This window comes from Herpailurus yagouaroundi, unplaced genomic scaffold (assembly GCF_014898765.1).
Source record: "Herpailurus yagouaroundi ecotype Mexico unplaced genomic scaffold, PumYag 141, whole genome shotgun sequence".
In the NCBI taxonomy this organism is placed as follows: domain Eukaryota; kingdom Metazoa; phylum Chordata; class Mammalia; order Carnivora; family Felidae; genus Herpailurus; species Herpailurus yagouaroundi.
Genome location: NW_024412396.1, coordinates 68,245,609 through 68,267,193, shown reverse-complemented (window position 1 = coordinate 68,267,193; position 21,585 = coordinate 68,245,609). Strand labels below are relative to the sequence as shown.

Here is a 21,585-nt window from a genome sequence, read left to right as displayed (position 1 = left end):
GTTTTTGTTTTTTGTTTTGAAGTTGGATATTGATGGACAGATAGACTCTATTCACCTATTCCTGTCACCGAGGCAGGTGCACTTGCTTTTGGATATGTTAGCAGCTATTGCCGGACCAGGCAAGTATGGCAACGGGTTACTCTGTTATTATTTTTAACTTTGAAATTTTTTAGTTAAGATCAAAGATTCTATGATTTCTAGCTAGCTGCTTAAAACTACTGCATAGGTCTCTGATTAATATTAAATAGTGGTAGTTCTGAATTGACTGGCATGAAGTTGCTGTTAGTATTGAACAAGTGGGTTTTGGGAGAGAGATGATTAACTCCAGATTTAATTACTGTTTTGCTTTCCTTTGCTTTCCTTTCTATACTTCCAGAAAATTCTAGCAAAATAGGATTAGGTAATAAAGATAGAAAAAGCCGACCTATGCAGCAGGAAGACGAATATCGAATTCAGATGGAATTAAACCGGTATTATTTGAGAAAAGATTCCCTCTCCGTGGGTGTATCTTCAGAGCAAAGCTTTTATGAGACAGAATCTGCTCGGACACCTTCTAGCCGTGGTAAGCACCTAAAACCGTTGACACTAGATTCCTACAATGTCATCAAAGAGCAGAGTAAACAATTTGGCTGTTGTGAAATGGAGTTTAGTAATGAAAGAACAAAAGAGCTGTGCTATAAGAAGGTTTCAGTTAGTAAGTTGATCTAACCATGTCATTAATTACAGTGATGCACTGGCACATGGACCTTTTTTTTGATTGTGTAATCTTGTTTCATAAGTCATGATTTATTCTGTTTTTTTTATTCTAAGGATAGTCAGTTCACAAAAATGCATACACAAAAGATAAATTGGGGATAATTATTCATTTTGTCAAATTCTTACAAAGTTGTATAATGATTTATGGCAGATTCCTTTAGGAACCTTTCTCTACTCTTCTATCAATTATATGTAAATATAGTCTTTACCAAGTAAACCTGGCATTTACAGGTGTTTTACAATGTTTATTTAAGCACTAATACCTTAAATAATAAGAATCACTTTAAATACAGAATGTTGAACACTAAATAAATTAAAAACTAAGAAATTAAAGTGTATTCAAGCAATTTTGGCCATAACAAACTTCATTCGCCTCAGGGTGAAACAACCTCCAGAAAGAAGAAAGTGAAAGGTAAATAGAATTCCAAATGATATATTCAGGTTTGTTTTTAAAGAAAAACCTGTATCCATATGAAACCAGATATCGCAAGATCTTCATACTATTTTAAAGTTGGGTTTTAACTCCTAAACTGTCACATGACACCTAAAAATATACCATGTAGTACATGTCATATATTTGGAAAAAAAACAAAAAACCACAAAACAAGTTCCCCAGTAGGATAGCATAACTTTTGTTAACTTGTATTTGGTCGAGTTTTTATTATGCCATTTATATCTTGGATCCAAATAAAGTACCCTACTGGAAGTAATGTAAACTTTGGGGCATCGCCGTATTGCAGATAATCTGAAGGAAGAATATGATATTAATACATGTTAACTTACTATAAAGACATGAATTACACAATTGACAAGGTTTAATTCTCTCTAGAAGAAGAAGTTTTCTTCTCCATGGCCGATATGGACATGTCCCATAGTCTCTCTTCTCTTCCACCCCTTGGAGACCCTCCAAATGTGGACCTTGAGTTGTCGTTAACTAGTACATATACAAATACTCCAGCAGGATCTCCATTAAGTGCTACTGTGGTAAAGTATTATTTAATTGTTACTCTCGGCTTGAAAAGTGGCTTCTAAAATTCTACGCTTTATTCATGTGATTAAAAAAAAATTCTTTTACAGCTTCAGCCAACGTGGGGAGATTTCCTTGATCATCATAAAGAACAGCCAGTAAGAGGGTCAGCATTGCCATCCAACCTGGCGCCCCCACCAGCTTTACAGAAAACTTGTACGTAGCATAAGACATTTGTTGATAGTGCCACTAGAATTTTAAAAAATTTAAAAATTAAAACACATTGTTTCTTTCTGGAAAATGCCATTCTGCCGCTGCTTTTCTTTCCCTTCAGAAGATTTTCTTTTGATCTAGGCCATTTAACCAAATTTAGAAAGAAAATGTGAACTTGTAGTCTTTATGTATTTAAATATTTTTATTAAAAAGTGCGTGTAAGTTTCATATTATTATCGCAGCTTAGGCGTCTCACCCACCATCTGACGCTTTTGTTGAAAGAGAACCTCAGGTTTGAAATAGACACGAGGCTTACAGGAAAATTTGAGCAACTTGTGGTTGATCTGTGACTTTTCCAATACAGTTTTATCACTGCAAAAGTTTTGTTTCCATGTGTGTGTATTTTTTTTTTTTTTAAGATTTATTTATTTACTTAGAGCACGAGCAAGGGTGGAGCAGAGAGAGAGAGAGAGAGAAGAGAGAATCCCAAGCAGGCTCCACTGAGCCTGATGCCAGGCTCAGTCTCACAACCGTGAGGTCATAACCTGAGCCAGGATCAAGAGCCAGCTGCTTAACGGACTGAGACACCCAGACTCCCCATTGTTGTTGTTGTTGTTTTTAAGTTTTATTTAATCTCTGCACAGCGTGAGGCTTGAACTCATAAACCTGAGATTGAGTCCCGTGCTCTACCAACTGAGCCAGCCAGGCATCTCCATATGTGTATCAAGGATCCAGGATATAAAATGCAGAGAGTTAACAGTTTATCTTGTTTAACATCAAATATCATTCAAACTGTCGTGTGATCACCTGCTTTTTAAAACTAACACAAGTAGGGGAGCCTGGGTGGCTCAGTCGGTTAAGCATCCGACTTTGGCTCAGGTCATGATCTCATGGTTTGTGAGTTCGAGCCCCGCATTCGGGCTCTGTGCTGACAGTTCAGAGACTGGAACCTGCTTTGGGTTCTGTGTCTCCTACTGTCTCTGCCCCTCCCCCACTCTCTGTCTCTCAAAAAATAAACATTAAAAAAAATTTTTAAACTAACACGAGTAGGGGCGCCTGGGTGGCGCAGTCGGTTAAGCGTCCGACTTCAGCCAGGTCATGATCTCGTGGTCCGTGAGTTCGAGCCCCACGTCAGGCTCTGGGCTGATGGCTCGGAGCCTGGAGCCTGTTTCCGATTCTGTGTCTCCCTCTCTCTCTGCCCCTCCCCTGTTCATGCTCTGTCTCTCTCTGTCCCAAAAATAAAAAAAAATGTTGAAAAAAAAATTTAAAAAATAAACTAACATGAGTAAATGTTTTATAATTTTGGTACAATGGATTATTTTTAAGTATTTTATGTATCTCATTTTAACCCATGTGTTCCAGCTCTCCCATCTAGATCTGTTTCAGTGGATGAATCCAGGCCTGAACTTATTTTTAGACTAGCTGTGGGAACCTTCTCCATCTCTGTGCTTCACATCGATCCTTTGTCTCCACCTGAAACGTCATTGAACCTTAATCCATTGACACCTTTGGCGATAGCTTTTTTTACTTGCATAGAAAAGATTGACCCAGCAAGATTTTCAGCAGATGATTTGAAGTCTTTCCGAGCAGTATTTGCCGAAGCTTGCAAACACGATCACCTTAGGTATATTCTCTCGTATTTATTAATGCTCCTTGGAAAAGAACCAGATGATGTGGGCTTTTGTGTCTACCTATCACCATTTGTTTTTCTAATTCCCATTTTACTTGGAAACGAGGGAATGAGTGAGGTTTCTTTCAGTGCTGCAGACATGCTTACCATAGAATCTCTCGTTCAGGTTAGTTGCCACTTGAAACAATTCACATAGAAGATTGAGATAATCTGGAGTTTTCTCTGCTCTTGACAAGTTTTTTCGACCACATTTGGCCAGTTAAGATAGTGACACCATTATAATCCTAAAAATAGTTCTTACTGTGGCTCAGCAGAGATGGCAGTGGTGGTAGGAGTGGAGTGAGTTCATGAGAAGGGATGTGCCCCAGTCCTCTGCCGTGGGGAGGGGGACAGCACCAAGGCTAATCTTGAGCCTGGATCCTGCACTTTCAACTTCTGCTTTAAAAAATTAAAGCCGTCCAAACAGCCAATGATCTTTTCATGAGTTGAGTCCTACTAGGTGAGGAGATGATTAAATTTGTAAGTATGATATTCTTAAGATGTAAATATTGTTTAACAAAGTGATCTTTCATATTGTAAATGATAGTTTAGGCACATACATTAATATTTTTAGAAGACAGTTTGGCCTTTTATTTTAAGTGTTAACAGTTACTACACAGAGTAGTTTTTATACATAGCAAAAGAAACTCTATGGTAAGGACCATAGTATTTATAATAAAATTGTAAAAACCTCTCCCCACCCCCATTTTTGACAGGGTTTCAAATATATGCCAGTAGGAAGTATAAGAAAAGCAGCAACAACTGGAAACGAGCTTACACTTGAGATCCACTGACTGAAGTTTTAAAAATATTGCATGAGGCTTTTAGACAATTTTAAGAATCTATTACGTATATTTTACAGATATGAAAGTTTTTGTCCACTGCAGTGTAAATTTTAAAATGTCAAAGAACAGAGGTCAGTGTTGGGAAATAAATATATCCTGGATAATTTCCTATTGACGGAACTGCTTTCTTATGTCAGGGAATGGGAAATTTGAAGCAGTCTTGCTGGTTAATACCCTTAGGAATATTAGTTATCACTAGCAACTTGAACCTGTCAGAATAGGTGGATAATTGTGCTTTAGCAACACTTGTGTACTCTTCTTTAACACGTTGGTTAATCTAGAAGTACATGAATACTCTTAAATGCTTCATTTTTTATAATAGATTTATAGGTACTGGCATCAAAGTGTCCTATGAACAAAGACAAAGATCAGCTTCCCGATATTTTAGTACGGATATGTCCATTGGGCAGATGGAACTTTTGGAGTGCCTGTTTCCAACTGATTTTCATTCTGTTCCTCCTCACTACACAGAGGTAAATGCTAGATACTTTTTCTTTAGATTCTTCCTTTTTTTTTTCCTTAAAGTTTGAGAGCGAGGGTGAGAGAGCACGAGCAGGGGAGGGGCAGAGAGAGAGGAGGGAGAGCATCTGAAGCAGGCTCCATGCGGACAACGCATAGGGCTCAGTCTCCCAAACTGTGAGATCGTAACCTGAGCTGAAACCAAGAGTCGGATGCTTAATCGACTGAGCCACCCAGGCGTCCCTGTTGAACATTTTAATGTACGGCAGTCAAGGTCATTGTAAGAGTCTGTTAGACCTTTTAATTTAGAGTTGACTTGTTTTAAAGTGGCAGACAGATTATGAGACTGATGATTTCATTTCACTAACTTTCCAAGTACCATTAATTTCAGAAGATTTCTGCCATTCAACAAATACTGAATGCCTGCAGTGTGCTAAGAAGCACTGTTTAATACCAGCAAAATGTCTTTTGTTCATTTATTAGTAGTCTGATTTTTTTTTTCTAATTCTAAAACCTGTTCTAGAGAAACTTTTCAAAGTTATTCATGATAACATTTATTGTTGTTACTTTGTACGTTTTATTTTCAGAGTACTTTCTTGGGCATTAATTTACTTGAATTCTCAGGTACATTTTGCAGATGAGATCCTAAGTATCCCAGGAGTGAACTAACTTGTCTAGGATTCACGCTGCTTGTAAGAGCCCAAAATGAAATGTAAACTCCTCTTTCTTGACTTCAAAAAGCTTACGCTTTTCCCACTATTATATTAGCACCTCTGTTAATTCATGAAATTAATGATAGTTTAATATCTTACATTTAATTTATCTTTGTCTTTCTTTGTAAGCTTTTAATGTTTCATTTCAAAGAGCGGACTGATTCCCATCTCCCTGTGTGTCTTCAGCTTCATTATAAGCATTCTGAGAATAAAGGACCCCAGGTAAGAGGCCTTTTTATGTGATTACCACCTGTAAATTTTCATTTGATATATATTTTGTCACAGTCATAAGGTTTTCACTTCATTTTGTGGTATTAGTGGTTAATGTTTTCCTTTTTTTTTTTTTTTTTTTTTTTAAGGGTAATCAAGCAAGACTTAGTTCTGTTCCTCAGAAGGCAGAATTACAAATTAAGTTAAGTCCAGTGTTCTGCGAGCTGGATATCAGTATTGTGGACAGATTAAATTCCTTGCTTCAACCACAGAAACTTACTACAGTGGAAATGATGGCATCTCACATGTATACGTCCTACAATAAACCTATTAGTCTGGTAAGTATTCAGAATGTTGCAAATACTAATCGTAAGTATAGCTAGCTAATGGGCTTATTGGGATCATTTCTGGGCTTAAGTGTTCTTAATAGCTTAAATAGCACCTATTAAAACAGCATCATTCATAATAATGAAAAATGAAGACTTGAATGCCTAGGTGATAGACTAGCTGAATACACTTTGCTAATATATGGAGTCAAATACTTTCGTGGCCATTTTGAATGATGGTTATAAAGACGGGCCACATGAAGAAAGCTCATGAAGGAGTATTAAAAGTGGAACGTGTTACTCCACATAAACTTTTGTGACCACTGTGCAAATAAACTTGAGGTATAGAAAAAGAATGGATAGAACTGAACCAGTTGGTAGCATTGATTATGTTAGAGTGTGGCATTAGATTCCCTTTCCTTTTCTGTGTTTGCCCAAATTTTATAAATTTCAGTTACAATATCTGTGCAAAACTCACTCACGCATTTAGCAAACTACTTGGTCTACCTGTAAAATGTAGCCCATATGATGAAAGATACACTTGTGAAGGTGGGAATTTAATTTATAGTATTGGGTTATTGGGCATCGCATTAGGTCACCTTTACTTAGATCTGTCTGGTGCTTGGTGTCTTTTCTAAGCAAGTAAGTCAGATTTGCAAGAAATCCGTTAGGAATTTTGGGGCTGGAATTCGGGCGCTATAAGGACCGGGAACAGATATAGACAACTTTGGTTTAAAAAGAAAAGGGAAAAACTATTTTTCCACTTACTTGTTTCTCCCTCAGTTAGTGGTGGGCATTCGCATTAAATCAGCGTTCTTTAATTTTTGTTGTCACCAATTGCTAATTATTTGAAGTTCTGTGGGGCTAGTGTGCGTGTTTACTGTTGGCCATAGATGTACCAAGATGATGGCTTAATCTCTTGGGTTATTTTTGCTGAGAATAGGGGAGAGAAAGGATAGGTGTGTTAAAAATCCAAGTCTAGGGGCGCCTGGGTGGCTCAGTCGGTTGAGCGTCCGACTTCGGCTCAGGTCACGATCTCACGGTTCGTGAGTTCGAGCCCTGCAGCAGGCTCTGGGCTGATGGCTCAGAGCCTGGAGCCTGCTTCCGATTGTGTCTCCCTCTCTCTTTGCCCCTCCCCCATTCATGCTCTGTCTCTCTCTGTCTCAAAAATAAATAAACATTAAAAAAAATTAAAAAAAAATCCAAGTCTAGGGTAAGAAGGGGACTTTCTAATCTGGGAGGTTAGACTAGTAGAGGGGAGTGTTCTCACCTGCAGTGTAGTCTGGACTAAAGCTTTTTTTTTTTTTCTTTTTATTCTTTATTTTTGAGAGACAGCGGGACAGAAATGCAAGTGGGGGAGGAACAGAGAGAGAGGGAGACACAGAATCCAAAGTGGGATCCAGGCTCTGGGCTGTCAGCACAGAGCCCGATGTGGGACTTGAACTCAAAAACCACAAGGTCATGACCTGAGCCGAAGTTGGATGCTCAACTGACTGAGCCACCCAGGCACCCCTGGACTAAAGCTTTATAAGCTTCAATGCATTTTAGGAAAAAAAAAAAACAAAAAAAACCAGACTTTTATCTGAAGGGCATGTTCTTTGATACTTTTGTTGTAACATGATTTTGAGTAAAGGGTACGTACATGTCTTGGTTTCTAAGAGCCATCTGATGGGCTTATACACTTGGGTTGGATGGGAGCTCAGAGTGAGTCATCTGGTGAATATTTAGAACTTACACTGTGCCAGGCTCTGGGCTTCGGCCTGGAAATACAGAATTGAGTCAGGGATGGATAGGCCTTTGCATTTGGCTCAATGTATCTAATTTCACATTGAGCCTTTGAAGTAGCATAGTGGTAGACAGATTCTTCGTATTGGAAGTTAAGTTGATTTTTAACTGTATTGGACTTATTGATAACCTACTTTACACACTGTCCTTTTTTAGTCTGCACTAATATGTGTATGCATCTATAGCACCTGTGTCTTTGGTTCAGTTTTTATTTTGACTGATTTTATATGAGGATTTAACTTTTGCCAGTAATTTGGAATTTTGTCAATAGCTGTTACTTTATAAAATTCCATTACTCTAAATTAACATGGTAGTAGTTAATTTGAATTTTATTTTAATGCTTTATACTGAATGAGGAAGTAGTGATTATACATATTGTTGAATACTAACATCATTTGTGCTTATTTACTTAATTTGACATTTTGGCGTATTTTTGATATTTTGTGTTTTAGCACAAGGCTTTCACCGAAGTATTTCTGGATGATTCACACAGTCCTGCAAATTGTCGGATATCAGTCCAGGTTGCCACACCGGCATTAAACCTTTCTGTCCGCTTCCCAATACCCGATCTTCGGTCAGATCAGGAAAGAGGACCATGGTTCAAGAAGTCGCTTCAGAAGGAGATCCTTCATTTAGGATTCACAGATCTAGAATTTAAGACTGAATTTATAGGAGGATCAACCCCAGAACAGATTAAATTGGAACTTACCTTTAGAGAACTAGTTGGTAAGATTGAATGTGCCTGTAAGAGCCAGACCAGAAATAACCGCTACTGAAACAAACATGAAAAAGTCTGATAGTCCGCAATATTAGTAACATTAGACACCATTAGAAAACAAGAGGAATGGCTTTTTTCCAGTGTTGTATACCAATATGGGATACAATTATTTTTTTGTTTTAGTTACTAAGCATGATTATTCACTTCGTTAAAGTACTTTTCTACAGGGGAATGTTGTAAAGTTTCTTTTCCCTTGTTCTGAGTTTTACACATCTTTACAGATATTTACAGTTGATTTGCTGATTATGACTTCATTAAAGGGCCTTTAGGCGTTATCTGATCTAATCGACAGTGGTAGGAAACTCAGTATTCTGGAGGAAAGTCATTCTTTGTAAAATGGACTGAAAAATCACGCATTGGTTATTGTGAACGGAGGGAATTCTTACAATGCTTGGTACAAAGCGTTTAAGAAATATAGTTATTATCCCTGTGTTCCTAGATGAGCTGCATAAACTTTTGTGTAGAATAATCATTGAGTGACACTCACTAAGTGGCACCTGCTGTATTTACTGTCATGATTATGTACCTTACACATTAAACCTGGTGCCTTAAGAATTTGAGTTTGGGCAGAAAACATCATCTTTAGTTCATCTGCTCATCCTGTCTCCCCACATGTACCCATGAAACAGGGACAAAAGAATAAGTGCTGTACAGCTTAATGTTGCACTGTGTCCCTCATCCAGAGGACCTTTGCTTATGTAAGGAGGAAACTACTTTTTCTCTTAGCACTTGAAAAGAAATGCATTTTAGTGAATCAGTCTTGTTTTATTAGGGTCATTCCAGGAAGATAAAGGAGAATCATCTGTTAAGTTTTTCCATGTGTCTAGTGGGGTAGATGGAGATACAGCATCATCAGATGACTTTGACTGGCCACGGTGAGTACCAGATGTATATGATAGACATTTAGTGAGACTATTGTTTCTAGAATAAATTGCTGTAGCACTTTTAATTGACATTTTGGCTATGAATTTAAAAATACTCTCCCTTAATGCGAGAACTCAGAGGAAGATGGACAAAATCAATTTAAAAATCCATACTGAGGGGCGCCTGGGTGGCTTGGTCGGTTAAGCGTCCGACTTCGGCTCAGGTCATGATCTCACGGTCCGTGAGCTCGAGCCCCACGTCAGGCTCTGTGCTGACAGCTTAGAGCCTGGAGCCTGTTTCAGATTCTGTGTCTCCCTCTCTCTCTGCCTCTCCCCTGTTCATGCTCTGTCTCTCTCTGTCTCAAAAGCAAATAAATGTTAAAAAAATAATAAAAAAAATAAACATCCATATTGAGTGTATTACTCTATGATGAAAGGTGTCTGTCTTTATTGTGAGAGATGAAGTTTAAAGTGTATTCACTGGTCTCAAGTTACCCAGTTTAAGTAGAGGGACAGAAGAATCCTTAACTGTTCTAAAAACCGTTCAGGGCTACAGGCGAAGAGTCATGTGGCATCATTTGGTTAGTCGTCAGATGAATCTTCTAGTCCGTGATCTCTTTTTTTCAAAAAAAGTCCGTGACAGTGTTTTACAAATCTGGGGAGCTTTTACAAGATACTGATTCATGGACTCCACCCTGAGATTTTGGGATGGAGTGTGGGCATCAGGATAGTCCAAAATTACATCAGGTGATTCTAGTGTACAGGTGGATGTCAAAAATTACTTCAGGATTTCTTAGAATTAATAAAATAATTATATTTATTATAGGCTAGTGATTATTCCTTAACACACTTGTTACTCAGTAGATATTAGAACAAGATTATTATTTAACTTAATGGCCTGATAGTGGGCTTTGATATGTTTGAAAGGATGTCATTTACTTCAGATAATGACTTTTTATTATATTGAAAACTGAATATTTGAAACCTGAGAATTAAAGCGGTCTTTCTTTAGCACCATTTTTACCTGCCCCCAGTATATCAGGCCTTGCAGACTCTTAGGCGTGATCAGTTCGTGCCTGGTAATGAGCAGTTTACTGTATGAGTTTCCAGCATAAGAAATGGATCTACCTCAGTTAATTTGGAAGCACATTTTCTGTTAGAATATCAAAATTAGGAAACATTGGTCACTGTTCGTCACTAGAGCCAACGGGGGCACCACCTACTTAGGGGAAAACCCATTATAGATGCACGACAGCTGTTTTGCTGGAGCGCATCAGGCCTCCTCACAGCGGTGTTGAAGGGCAGACTGCAGATCCTTTACTAGTGACGAGCAGGGAGGAGGAAAGGAGGGGCTGAGGGCATCAGCTCCTTTATTCCAGGTTTGTAGCTTCCATACAACGGCAACCCTGCAAGCCTTTCATGATTGAAATTCCTGAAGGAAAGAATTACTTCATCGTTGCAGTTCTAGGTTATTCCCTTATCATCTCCTTTTCCATTTGAACAGTTTCTAGAACGTAAGGTCTCTTAGGTAAGCAAGTATTCCATGACAGCAGAACCCCAGAAGCATCTGGTTTCGTGATACTAAATAGACTTCTTAGGTAAAATTCGTTGGCGCTTAGTGAAATTTACAGATCACCTTGTGTCCTCAAAAGATCAGATTTTTCTGTTAGCCAAGTATAAAATGGTAATGCCCCTGTTTTATTTACTTCTGTACTTCGAAGTTACAACACACTCCGAAGTGGTTACATGTCAATAACTAGACTTGGTAGAGAAGCTGAATCCTATTGTCAGTGGTTTTTGTGTCAGTGTGCAGAAAAGTTAAAGCTTTGCCGTTTCCACTGAGACCTTGAGTTTTTAAATTGTCTTTGCTGTCAGACTTGTACTGAAAATAAATCCGCCAGCCATGCATTCCATTTTGGAGAGGATAGCAGCCGAGGAAGAAGAGAGTGATGGCCGCTATCAGGAAGAAGAGGAAGGAGGTGCTCATTCCCTAAAGGATGTTTGTGATCTGCGAAGACCAGCCCCATCTCCCTTTTCTTCTCGCAGAGTCATGTTTGAAAATGAGCAGGTAAAATAAAAGTGAGCAGGCAATGAAGGGATTATCCTCCATCACGTACCAATCATTTTCATTCTTTATTTTTAAAAAGTACTTTGTATACTACGCTTACTAGGTTTTTAACGCCAAGACTGAATAATACCTATTTCTTTCTTGGTTAAAAGTGATTATGTGTTCGTTTACTTGCTCACATACCAAGTCCTATGGATAGGGTGAGAAGATGCTACTCTTAATTCTAAATACGAAATGGTCATTTGATGCTTTTTTTGCACCCAACTATTCTATTTTAGATGGTGATGCCAGGAGACCCTGTGGAAATGACAGAGTTTCAGGATAAAGCGATCAGCAATTCTCACTATGTGCTGGAACTTACATTACCCAGCACTCATATAACACTACCTAATAAAAGTTTTTATGAGAAGCTGTATAATCGGTGAGTTTAAACGCATTCAGTGGAGTCTTTGGGATTGGACGTTTCTGCCTCACTGCCTCCCTGTTTCCCCACTTCCCCCTTTTCTTTCCTTGCTTTAATATTATCTACCGTCTCTGGGTACCTTGTGTGCTGTTGATTATGAAACTTAACGTTACAGTGGGCTGTTGTCATAGCAGAGTTTCCTAACCAGTGTGCCTGGTAACTCGGTTACTTGTGTGTGAAATGTTTATTTCCTCCACCGTCGTTAGCTGGCTGCTCTCTGTCACCTTACCACAGGGTACTGAGAAAATATGTCTTCTGTGTGTGCAGTGACATGAAAAGAGTTGGGAGGTCCTGGATGGAGGGCCAGCAGGTGCTAGGGTGGAGTCAGAATCCTAGAATCTTTGTGTAAGGAGCATCTTTTTTCAGAGTTTAAAAAAGCATCTTGTTAGAATTCTACACTTCAAACTTGTCAGTTTGCATGTAACAATTTAAATTAATTATAAATATCCTTAAATGTACATACCAAGCAAATACGTTGAAGTAAATGGGATTCTAGAGTTGAAATATCCTAGCCTCTGAAGACCTTCCTAGCTTACCTGGCCTCCCCAAGCTCAGTTTCCTCATCTATTAAAAAAAAAAAAAAAAAAAAAAGTGGGTGATACCTATACCTGTCTCAAAGCGTTGTTTAGAGGATTAGATGATACAGTATTTGGAAAGTTCTGAGAATACTGCCTAGCATATAGTAAGCTCTCAGTAGTCCTCTTGTCACTGTCCTCGTTCCTATACACTGAAGGAATCTCTTCTATAGCATACCTGAAAGATGGTCTAGAAAAAGATGTTCTTAGTGTCTGTCATCACTAGCTTCCCATATGTAAACATGCTATTCTCATTTTTACTATTTTATTTTATTATTTTATTTTCAGAAGCGCCACCTTTGTTTCTGCTGTACATTTACTTGCTATCAGATATCCCTGGCCCTTTATTCCTTAACTGTTACTAATAATATGCTCTGGATCTCCTTATTGCCTACCCGTGACCAAGACTGTTGATCTTAGAAAATTTAAGTTCAAGAAAGATCCACCAAGTTCAGTTGTCTTGATGATGAGATAGATTCACAGGACAGTCCATTGAGATGCAGGAAGAGAATGTTCTTCTGTTTAACTTTTTAAAAAGTCTTATAAAATTTATATATTTGCTTTATAATATTCATAATGTATAAATTGAAGCATATAATTTATAGACACATCAGAAGGCTTTTACAGGTTTTTCTTTTAGCTGTTAGGGGTTTACACATGATCTAAGGTTTGGAAACCACTGATCTCTCAACCATTCTTTTATAGTTGCGAAATAACTAAGAGCTCACGGATGTGTAAGGCTGAGACAGAAAAATGAAAGATTAGTTCAAAGTCCAGCCCAGAGGTCAGAGGGCTTAGTCCATTTCTTACACTTTCTGCATTTGCTCAAGCAGGTGGCTGTTGGTTAAATTGGGAGATCAGAACAGAAATATGCATCTTAAACAAATTCAATTTATAAATCTGTTCATTTACCACATTTTAAATACAAGACCAGGTTTTTTGTTTTTTTTTTTAACATGAGTCCTTGGTTGGAGGATTTACATAAGTATAACCCAAAAGGTTTTGTCTGCAGTTTTTAATTTCTGAACAGTTTCAAAGTAACCTGAGTGCAAAATCCTTCTTGGATTTTAAGATTTTTTCAGTCTATATACTTAAAAGTCATCTGCTAGCACAATATTTTATTAAAATCTACTTACAGCAATAAATACAGCTGGGATGAGCACATTTGAGGCCAGACACAGTGACACTTGGTGAATACACAGAACGTCGAGCTCGCCTGGTGGGAGCAGCATTCTCCGGTGTGCTGGAGAGCAGTCCCAAGGAGCCAGCAGTCAGCATATGGGGGACATCAGTCAGCAGAGCACGTGGGGCAGGTGACTGCTCCCATCGGGGTGCTAGAGAGTATCTGTTCTTCTGAGGATGGGTTACATGGGGGGTTGCCGAAGAGCATTTCTGTCGTGCCTCACTCTGCCCACTTCTGCTGTCAGATGCCTACAGTTATGTAAATACTGAAGTGTACCCTTACCTTGTGGATCTTATAAGTCACATATCGAAGCTCTCCAGGCTGTGAATTCTTTGCTCCTTATTTGGCTGTGAATATGTATATTTTTATTTTGAAGTTAATATCAAAGTTTTCAAATATTCTCCAGCTTAACAGAAAATGGCACAAAGAGCTTTTTTTTTTCTCCTGAATCTTTTGAGACTGAGCTGCTGGCCTGAGGCTCTCTGAGCACTTGGGTGTGTACTGCCCACAAACAAGGACGTTCTTCTACATAATTGTAACTCAGCCATCAAAGTGAGAAAATTGATACTTGGCGCTACCTAGTCCTCAGACCCCATTTGAGTTTTGCTAAATGTTTCAATATTGCCCTTTTAATTATATAATTATATGTTCTGTATTATAGTGTTATGTATTCTATAATATATAACATAAAATACATATATATTATATAATATAATGTATTATATAATGTGTATTATTATATATTATATAGTATAACTTTTATTCTTATTTTTAATTTTTGTACATCTAAAAACATAACTCTGACCAGGAGTTATAACCAACTTTGCCTTAACTTCACACATTTAAGATCTTGGTTTATTCCCTCAGTGCCTGGGTCATCTGGCCCTGTTTAGACACACAGTCTCAGGTACAGGACTGTTTTTTCTATTTCAAAAGTCCTTTAGAATAGAATGTAGGGGCGCCTGGGTGGCGCAGTCGGTTAAGCGTCCGACTTCAGCCAGGTCACGATCTCGCGGTCCGTGAGTTCGAGCCCTGCGTCAGGCTCTGGGCTGATGGCTCAGAGCCTGGAGCCTGTTTCCGATTCTGTGTCTCCCTCTCTCTCTGCCCCTCCCCCATTCATGCTCTGTCTCTCTCTGTCCCAAAAATAAATAAACGTTGAAAAAACAAATTAAAAAAATAAATAAATAAAATAAAAAAAAATAGAATAGAATGTAAAAAAAAGAATTTTCACTAGCTTTATTGAGCATCTTATATTTTAAGCTCACAGCCACAGGACCATGGTGATATGTCCTTAAATATCTTCGGCGTCTTCTTTCTTGGTATTAGAAACATCACCCGTGTTTTGCAGTATTAATGGTACCAAGACTGTGTTTAGACCAACGTGTAAATTAAGTAAAATGTAAAGTCATATGAAACTTATCTTTACAGGTCACCTCCCAGGAACTCCAGGTTTTAGATAAAGTGATGGATTCTCTTTAACCTATGAAGATAAGAGAATAGTTGTGGGGAATAAGTAAGAGAAGAGTTATTTCCCGAGAAGATTCTTCATTTTGTTTTTTTTTTTCCCTTTAAATCTTTGTTATTTATTTACATAGGAGTTCAAAGTAAGGTCAGGGTTTAGACTCTTTCATTTCTTTGTCCTATAAGTAATATACCCAAGAGAAGCCAGCAAGCCAATGAGTACCACACAGTTTTGGGGCACAGCTGTCATTGTGTCTGGGATGAGACCTATTTCTGGCCTGTGTCACTGGTGTTCTTCACCTATGACGCTTCCCAGATGGAGAGCTTTCAGGGTGGGGATTTCAGTCTACTGAGGGTCACAGTACTCCATCCTGGTGTATACTTTCTAGGGCTGCAGAAGCTCAGGAATTGGCCCAGAACATTCCTAGATCAGTGGTTTCCCGCAGGAAGGGCCAGGGCTCCATCATGGCTTGGCACCTTAGCTGGCATTCACACTGGGCTTTACGATCAGTCTGTGCTTTTGGCAGTCCTTCCATGTGAGTCCTCAAACCCTTGGTGCCTGTTACGTGACAGTCACTGTGTGAGGCACATAGAAGGGTGCCCAAGACCTACGTCCCTCTCTCCGAAAGGCTGCAGTCTAGGAAGGGGAAGCAAGAGAATAGAGCGTTGTAGGCGCCATGATTGAGTTACATCTGTGAAGGATTTGCTGGGGGTCCAAATCGATCAGAAGGCTTCAGAGAGGATGTTGTAAAGTCTGAGTTTTCGTGGAAATGTAGAGCGTGGGTGATGAGGGTGGGGGGAGGAACAGAAGGGCATCAGAGTAGGGACAGAGATTTCTTTGAAAAAGGAGGATGTGTTGGTCGCCTGGCTTGACACGTATCAACCCGTTAGTCACCGGTCTTGACTTGGCTGCGCAGCTCGTGAGAGGGTCTCATGTTTCGCTTGCACTCTTGGTCTCCTGCACACTCCCCAACGAAGCTGCTCTTTCTGTGGGAGGGAACGCACTTATCTAGGGACGGTGAGCGATGGAGGAGAGAGCCGGACGAGATGTGGGCTGTGGCCCCAGTTCCCCCGCAGATCAGCTGTGTGGCCTGTGGGAGGCAGCGTCTCCGAGCGTCAAGTGAGGGTGATGGTTCTTCCTTGGCTGCCCCGTGGGATTGGGGGGCATCACACGAGACAGAGCGTGCTGTGTTGCAGCTTGAGAGTGCTCTCCTGTGGGAGCAGTTTTCCCTTGTTCCTCATGGGTTTTTTAATTAACTGCCTCCTTTAAAGTGCATTTAGATGTATGCACACCACACAGGTAAAACTAGGCAGATAGCTGATGAGGTTATCTCATCGTACGGATTCCTTTCTCACGGCCCCCCACTAGCGCCATACCAGTGCTTTTTCCTTTGAAAGAACGTAATGAATGTTTAAAAAAAACAAAAAACAAAACTTTTTTTTTTGTAGGGTCTAATTTCTGTGTCACCATTTAGAAAAATTATTATTCATGTGACTTCTTAAAGGCATGTTCTGTCGTGTACCTTCAGTGGAACTACGAGTGATGTCCTTATTTTTCAACTTCTGTCTATAATAGGATCTTTAACGACTTGCTGCTCTGGGAACCAACTGCCCCTTCGCCAGTGGAGACATTTGAGAATATTTCATATGGTATTGGTCTTTCCGTAGCCAGTCAACTGATTAATACCTTCAACAAAGATAGTTGTAGTCAATTTAAATCTACAGTTCACTATGGTAATGTATTTTAAATTTGTTTGGAATTAAAATGCCTGGTTTATCAGTAAATTAGCAACCCTTTCTCAATTGGCATTAAAATATTTCTTGGCTGTTTTCTACTCGTAATGTATTTTATAATATCTTTTAGTAACTTACAGTATTTCCCCACTTTCATCTATATATTGAGAATATTATCAATGAAACGTGTTGCCTTTATAGTGACACCATAAACGTTGTCCTAAGTTCATTGGGAAAGAGAGCAATATAGTAAGTACGTTCTTATTGTGAGGCCAGATTCTTGGTAAAAAAAACAAAAGAACAAAACAGGTTGTAAGATAAGAATTGTGATAATGTTCCAGTTACTGTTTTATTTTAATAACTGTCAGAACTGTAGAATTATGACATTTGTTTCTCGCAGATGAGGAAAGTGGATCCGAGGAGGAGACGTTGCAGTATTTCTCTACCCTTGATCCCAACTATCGTTCCCGTAGGAAAAAAAAACTAGACTCTCAGAACAAGAACTCACAAAGTTTTCTCTCAGTTCTTCTGAGTGTTAATCATGGATTAATGGCAGTGTTCACAGAAGTAAAGGTGAGGATTTGCAAATGCAAAGTGTTTCAAGTGTATCTTATTTCAAATCTCCCCTGATCCATACATGCAGTCATCGAGGGAGTGGGAGGTTGTCTTGGGCCTGGGGAAGATCAGTGTTGTGAGGCACTCACTCCGCGGTGACCTGGTGACCGCAGCTTTGGGGAACGAGCTGTCACTGCAGATCAGAAGACAAGTGTTACATGGTCCTTTTGGCAAAAATGCTGGTTCTGCTCCTGCAGTGATCGCTAGAAATTTTATCTGTTACAAAGGCGGATGAAGGACAGGGATTCATTTGGCAGAAGAGGCCCCACCAGCATTTAATTATTCAGTTTTTAATACCACTGTGGTGGGTGGTTCCAGAATCAGACCAGTTTGCCACCACATGGGAGGAACTTCGAAGCTGAATCAGGAAGGAGCAACCCAAGGGTCATTCTTCCTTTTCTGCATGTAAATAATGACTTCTGTGTTTTTCTGATCTTTTTTGTTGTTGTTGTTGTTGTTGTTGTTGTTGTTGTTGTTTTTTTTTTTTTTTTTTTTTTTTAGCAAGATAATGGAGATCTGTTGGAGAACAAGCATGGTGAATTCTGGTTAGAGTTCAATAGTGGTTCCTTGTTTTGTGTGACAAAATACGAAGGTTTTGATGACAAGCACTACATCTGCCTTCATTCTAGCAGTTTCAGTCTTTACCACAAAGGTAGGACACATTTCATGTGTGTGTTGTTCGCTTCTGTTTAGACTGGTTTAAATTTTATTTCACAAAATCTATTGAGAACAGAACTCTGATAATAGAAATTATTTTCTGTGGGGTGTTCTGATTCCATTGGCAAAGTGATGCTTATTGTACATTAGGAGTTGACTTCATGTTTTTTGGGGCAACAACTTTATTGAGATACAATTCATGTACTATACACTTCACCCATTTAAACTCTACATTTCATTGGCTTTTACTATTTCACAGAATTATTGCCACCATCATCACAGTCAACTTTAGAATGTTTTAATCACCCCTAAAAGAAACTGGGTACCCCTTAGCTGTACCCCTCCCATAGCCTTCACCCTGCCCAGCACTAAATAACCTCTGATCTACTTTGTGGATTTATGTATTCTGTATGTTTATGGAATCATTCAGTATGCGGTCTTTTGTGACTGGCTTCTTTCATTTGTCGTGATGTTTCCAGGCCTCATCCAGGTGTGACGGTGTTTTATCCTTTTTCATTGCTGAATAACACTCCATTTTATGGATATACCGTATCTTATTATCCACCGATGAGTTGATAAGACTTTATGGTCGTTACTCTCTTAAACAGTATTTCCTTGTGGTAACAAATATAGAATTTACCATCCTGTGAGCACATTCCCTGTTACCTTGTGAATAGAAGATATTTGCAACATTCTTTTTTTTTTTTTTTTCTTCTAAGTGTAGAAAACAGTACTTGGACAGTCTTAATGTTTATCAGATTTTTCTGTTTAAATTTAATTTTCCTAGCATTTCCTATTTTAATTTTTTTCTTGAGTACCGTCATTCATACCAACATTAGCAGAGACATACAGATTATTAATGTCAAGGTGGTTCTTGGTGATTATAGTCAATGGAAGTATATAGAGTTTTGTTTTGAGTTGTGAAAGTCTGAACTAATTTCAGATGATCATTTCGTTATGTCGTCATCTCGTTGTGGATGTAGGCATAGTGGATGGAGTGAGTCTTCCCACAGAAACACGACTGCCCAGTTCAACCCGCCCGCATTGGTTGGAACCAACTATTTATTCCTCTGAAGAAGATGGCCTCAGTAGAGCTGCTTCAGATGGTGTCGGAGGTGACACTTCGAATATGCTCTCTGTCGCAGTTAAAATACTGTCTGATAAATCGGAGTCCAATACAAAGGTTTGTCTTTTGTATTTTTGTACCATTATGTACTTGCCATTTCTTTGATTCCTAGCTCCAAGTGATTGCATAAAAGGCAACACATTTTTTCCCTTAGAAAAACTTTTCAAGTTTTGATTTAGAGGATTACATAGGTGGTAAATGGAATTCTTCGTGTTGTTGTGTGTAGGAATTTCTCATTGCTGTAGGATTGAAAGGAGCCACACTCCAGCACAGGATGCTTCCTTCTGGGCTTAGCTGGCACGAACAGGTAAGAGAGTTGTTACGTGCGTATTGGTTTCCTTCTGACTTCATACTGACATGTAGTACACACACTGTGAAGTCACAGATCATAAAGGAGCAGTGCTCACTGAGTTTTCCCTGGAGTAAACACTCCCAAATAACCACCTCTCAGGTCAGGAAGTGGAATATTATCACCACTCCAGAATGAAATTGATTTTTTTACCTTAAAGTTTGGACCCTAAATCTCCCACAGACAGAGTTATCGTGTATGTCACTTAAGGGAAGGGATTCTGTGACCCAGAATCTTAGAGCACCTAAGATGAATGGTGTATTGACTTGCACTTCTAACCCTGTATTCCTTAAGGTATATTTCAGAGTGATTTCAGAGTGATTCCCTAGGCCAGTAACATGCTTTGAGAATGTTCTAACATTCATTTAGAATGATTTTTGTAATTAATTTCCAGTGCAACAACTGTTTGATTAATGAAATACAGTTGGTTAATTTCTTTTCTATGTGAGAATTGTACAATGATTCTTGTTCATTTTCCTTAGAAAGGGGAACTTTTTCCTTTCCTCTGAAAATAATAAATTAGTTCATACTCGAAAGTTTTCAGAGAGCTTTCATAAAAGCATTTAGGGAACACAAGGAGGCTTAGAACAGTGTGGTGAGGGGAAAGAGTTGGGGTGAACGCTGAACTCGGTTGTAAGGGAGAGGTTAGTCTAACCCTATTTAGATAGAAATATGGGAGAATGGATGTCAGTAAGAGAGACTGAGACTGAGTGAGGTATAATGTAGGGAAAAATAACTTTTCCCAAAAATGGATTATGTAGAAAACCAGGTGGAGCGTAAGCAATCTTTAGCAAAATTTATTTTTTTCGAGAATTGTCCCTGGCAAAATAATGTAAAAGTATATCATACGTACTTCAGTTTCATAAGATAGGATTTTCCCAAGACTTCTGTAGCATTGTAGTTGTCAGATGGGCCTCTCTCATCATTTCAGACCCTAGTTTTGCAAATACTTTTTTGAAATGAATTCCTTCAAAATGATGATTTTCTACTTTTAGCTTTGATTTTTCCAATAAACGGTTGCTTTTTCTGTGAGATATTTTATTTTACATTGGTATTAAGGATATCCTATCAAAACTTTTTTTTTTTTCCTCTAAAGCAGGGCATTTAATATTTTTGTGATTATAGATTTTATACTTCTTGAATATTGCTGATGAACCTGTCCTGGGATATAATCCTCCAACTTCATTTACAACTTTTCACGTTCATCTCTGGAGCTGTGCACTTGATTATAGGTTAGTTCACAGATGGACTAAATAAAATTCTATTCAAAGTAGGTACTGAGTTTTGAAAAAATACGTAATTCAAATTAAGGTTCATGCTGCTCTTTTAAGGGAGTTTCTGTTGTTGTAGCCAACTGATGTTTTTTGTTTCTTTTCGGTATTAGGCCTCTTTATTTGCCGATCCGATCTCTTCTCACTGTGGAAACATTCAGTGTATCGAGTAGTGTGGCCTTGGATAAATCATCATCTACACTCAGGTGTCTATGTGAACTTTGCTGACTACTAAATTCAGCTGGTCCAAACATGCTGACTGATACTTAGCTAAACTCGATTCAAGTCCCAATCTTTTGTTAAAACCAGCATTCTTTTACTCATAGTCCTGTCTCTCTGTCCAGGTTTTCAACTTTGAGATTTCAGATGATTTGTCCCATCTCTTCTATTTATCACTGTTTTTTATTTTTAGGGAGGAAATGAATTCTTGAGATTGGTAGTTTACTTCTTAAAGCAGAATATAAACTTCCCATATGACCTAATACACTTTATTTTCATA

The 21,585-nt window shown here is 38.6% G+C and overlaps 1 protein-coding gene across 5 annotated transcripts in view; it reads left to right on the top strand.

Annotated features, from left to right (window-relative positions):
- Positions 1 to 21,585, top strand: part of ATG2B (autophagy related 2B) — a 74,751-nt gene that overhangs the window by 23,866 nt on the left and 29,300 nt on the right. For 4 of the 5 annotated variants that reach the window (XM_040478179.1, XM_040478177.1, XM_040478181.1 and 1 more), the window contains exons 7-25: positions 23 to 119; positions 377 to 562; positions 1,586 to 1,740; positions 1,834 to 1,939; positions 3,299 to 3,560; positions 4,773 to 4,923; positions 5,752 to 5,844; positions 5,982 to 6,170; positions 8,396 to 8,669; positions 9,494 to 9,596; positions 11,460 to 11,652; positions 11,931 to 12,073; positions 16,911 to 17,068; positions 17,469 to 17,641; positions 18,185 to 18,335; positions 19,324 to 19,523; positions 19,693 to 19,773; positions 20,941 to 21,047; positions 21,200 to 21,292. In XM_040478179.1, coding sequence (XP_040334113.1) covers positions 23 to 119; positions 377 to 562; positions 1,586 to 1,740; positions 1,834 to 1,939; positions 3,299 to 3,560; positions 4,773 to 4,923; positions 5,752 to 5,844; positions 5,982 to 6,170; positions 8,396 to 8,669; positions 9,494 to 9,596; positions 11,460 to 11,652; positions 11,931 to 12,073; positions 16,911 to 17,068; positions 17,469 to 17,641; positions 18,185 to 18,335; positions 19,324 to 19,523; positions 19,693 to 19,773; positions 20,941 to 21,047; positions 21,200 to 21,292 — 2,915 coding nt within the window. The remainder of the gene's footprint in view (positions 1 to 22; positions 120 to 376; positions 563 to 1,585; positions 1,741 to 1,833; positions 1,940 to 3,298; positions 3,561 to 4,772; positions 4,924 to 5,751; positions 5,845 to 5,981; positions 6,171 to 8,395; positions 8,670 to 9,493; positions 9,597 to 11,459; positions 11,653 to 11,930; positions 12,074 to 16,910; positions 17,069 to 17,468; positions 17,642 to 18,184; positions 18,336 to 19,323; positions 19,524 to 19,692; positions 19,774 to 20,940; positions 21,048 to 21,199; positions 21,293 to 21,585) is intronic. The other variant, XM_040478178.1, reaches the window with a different exon arrangement.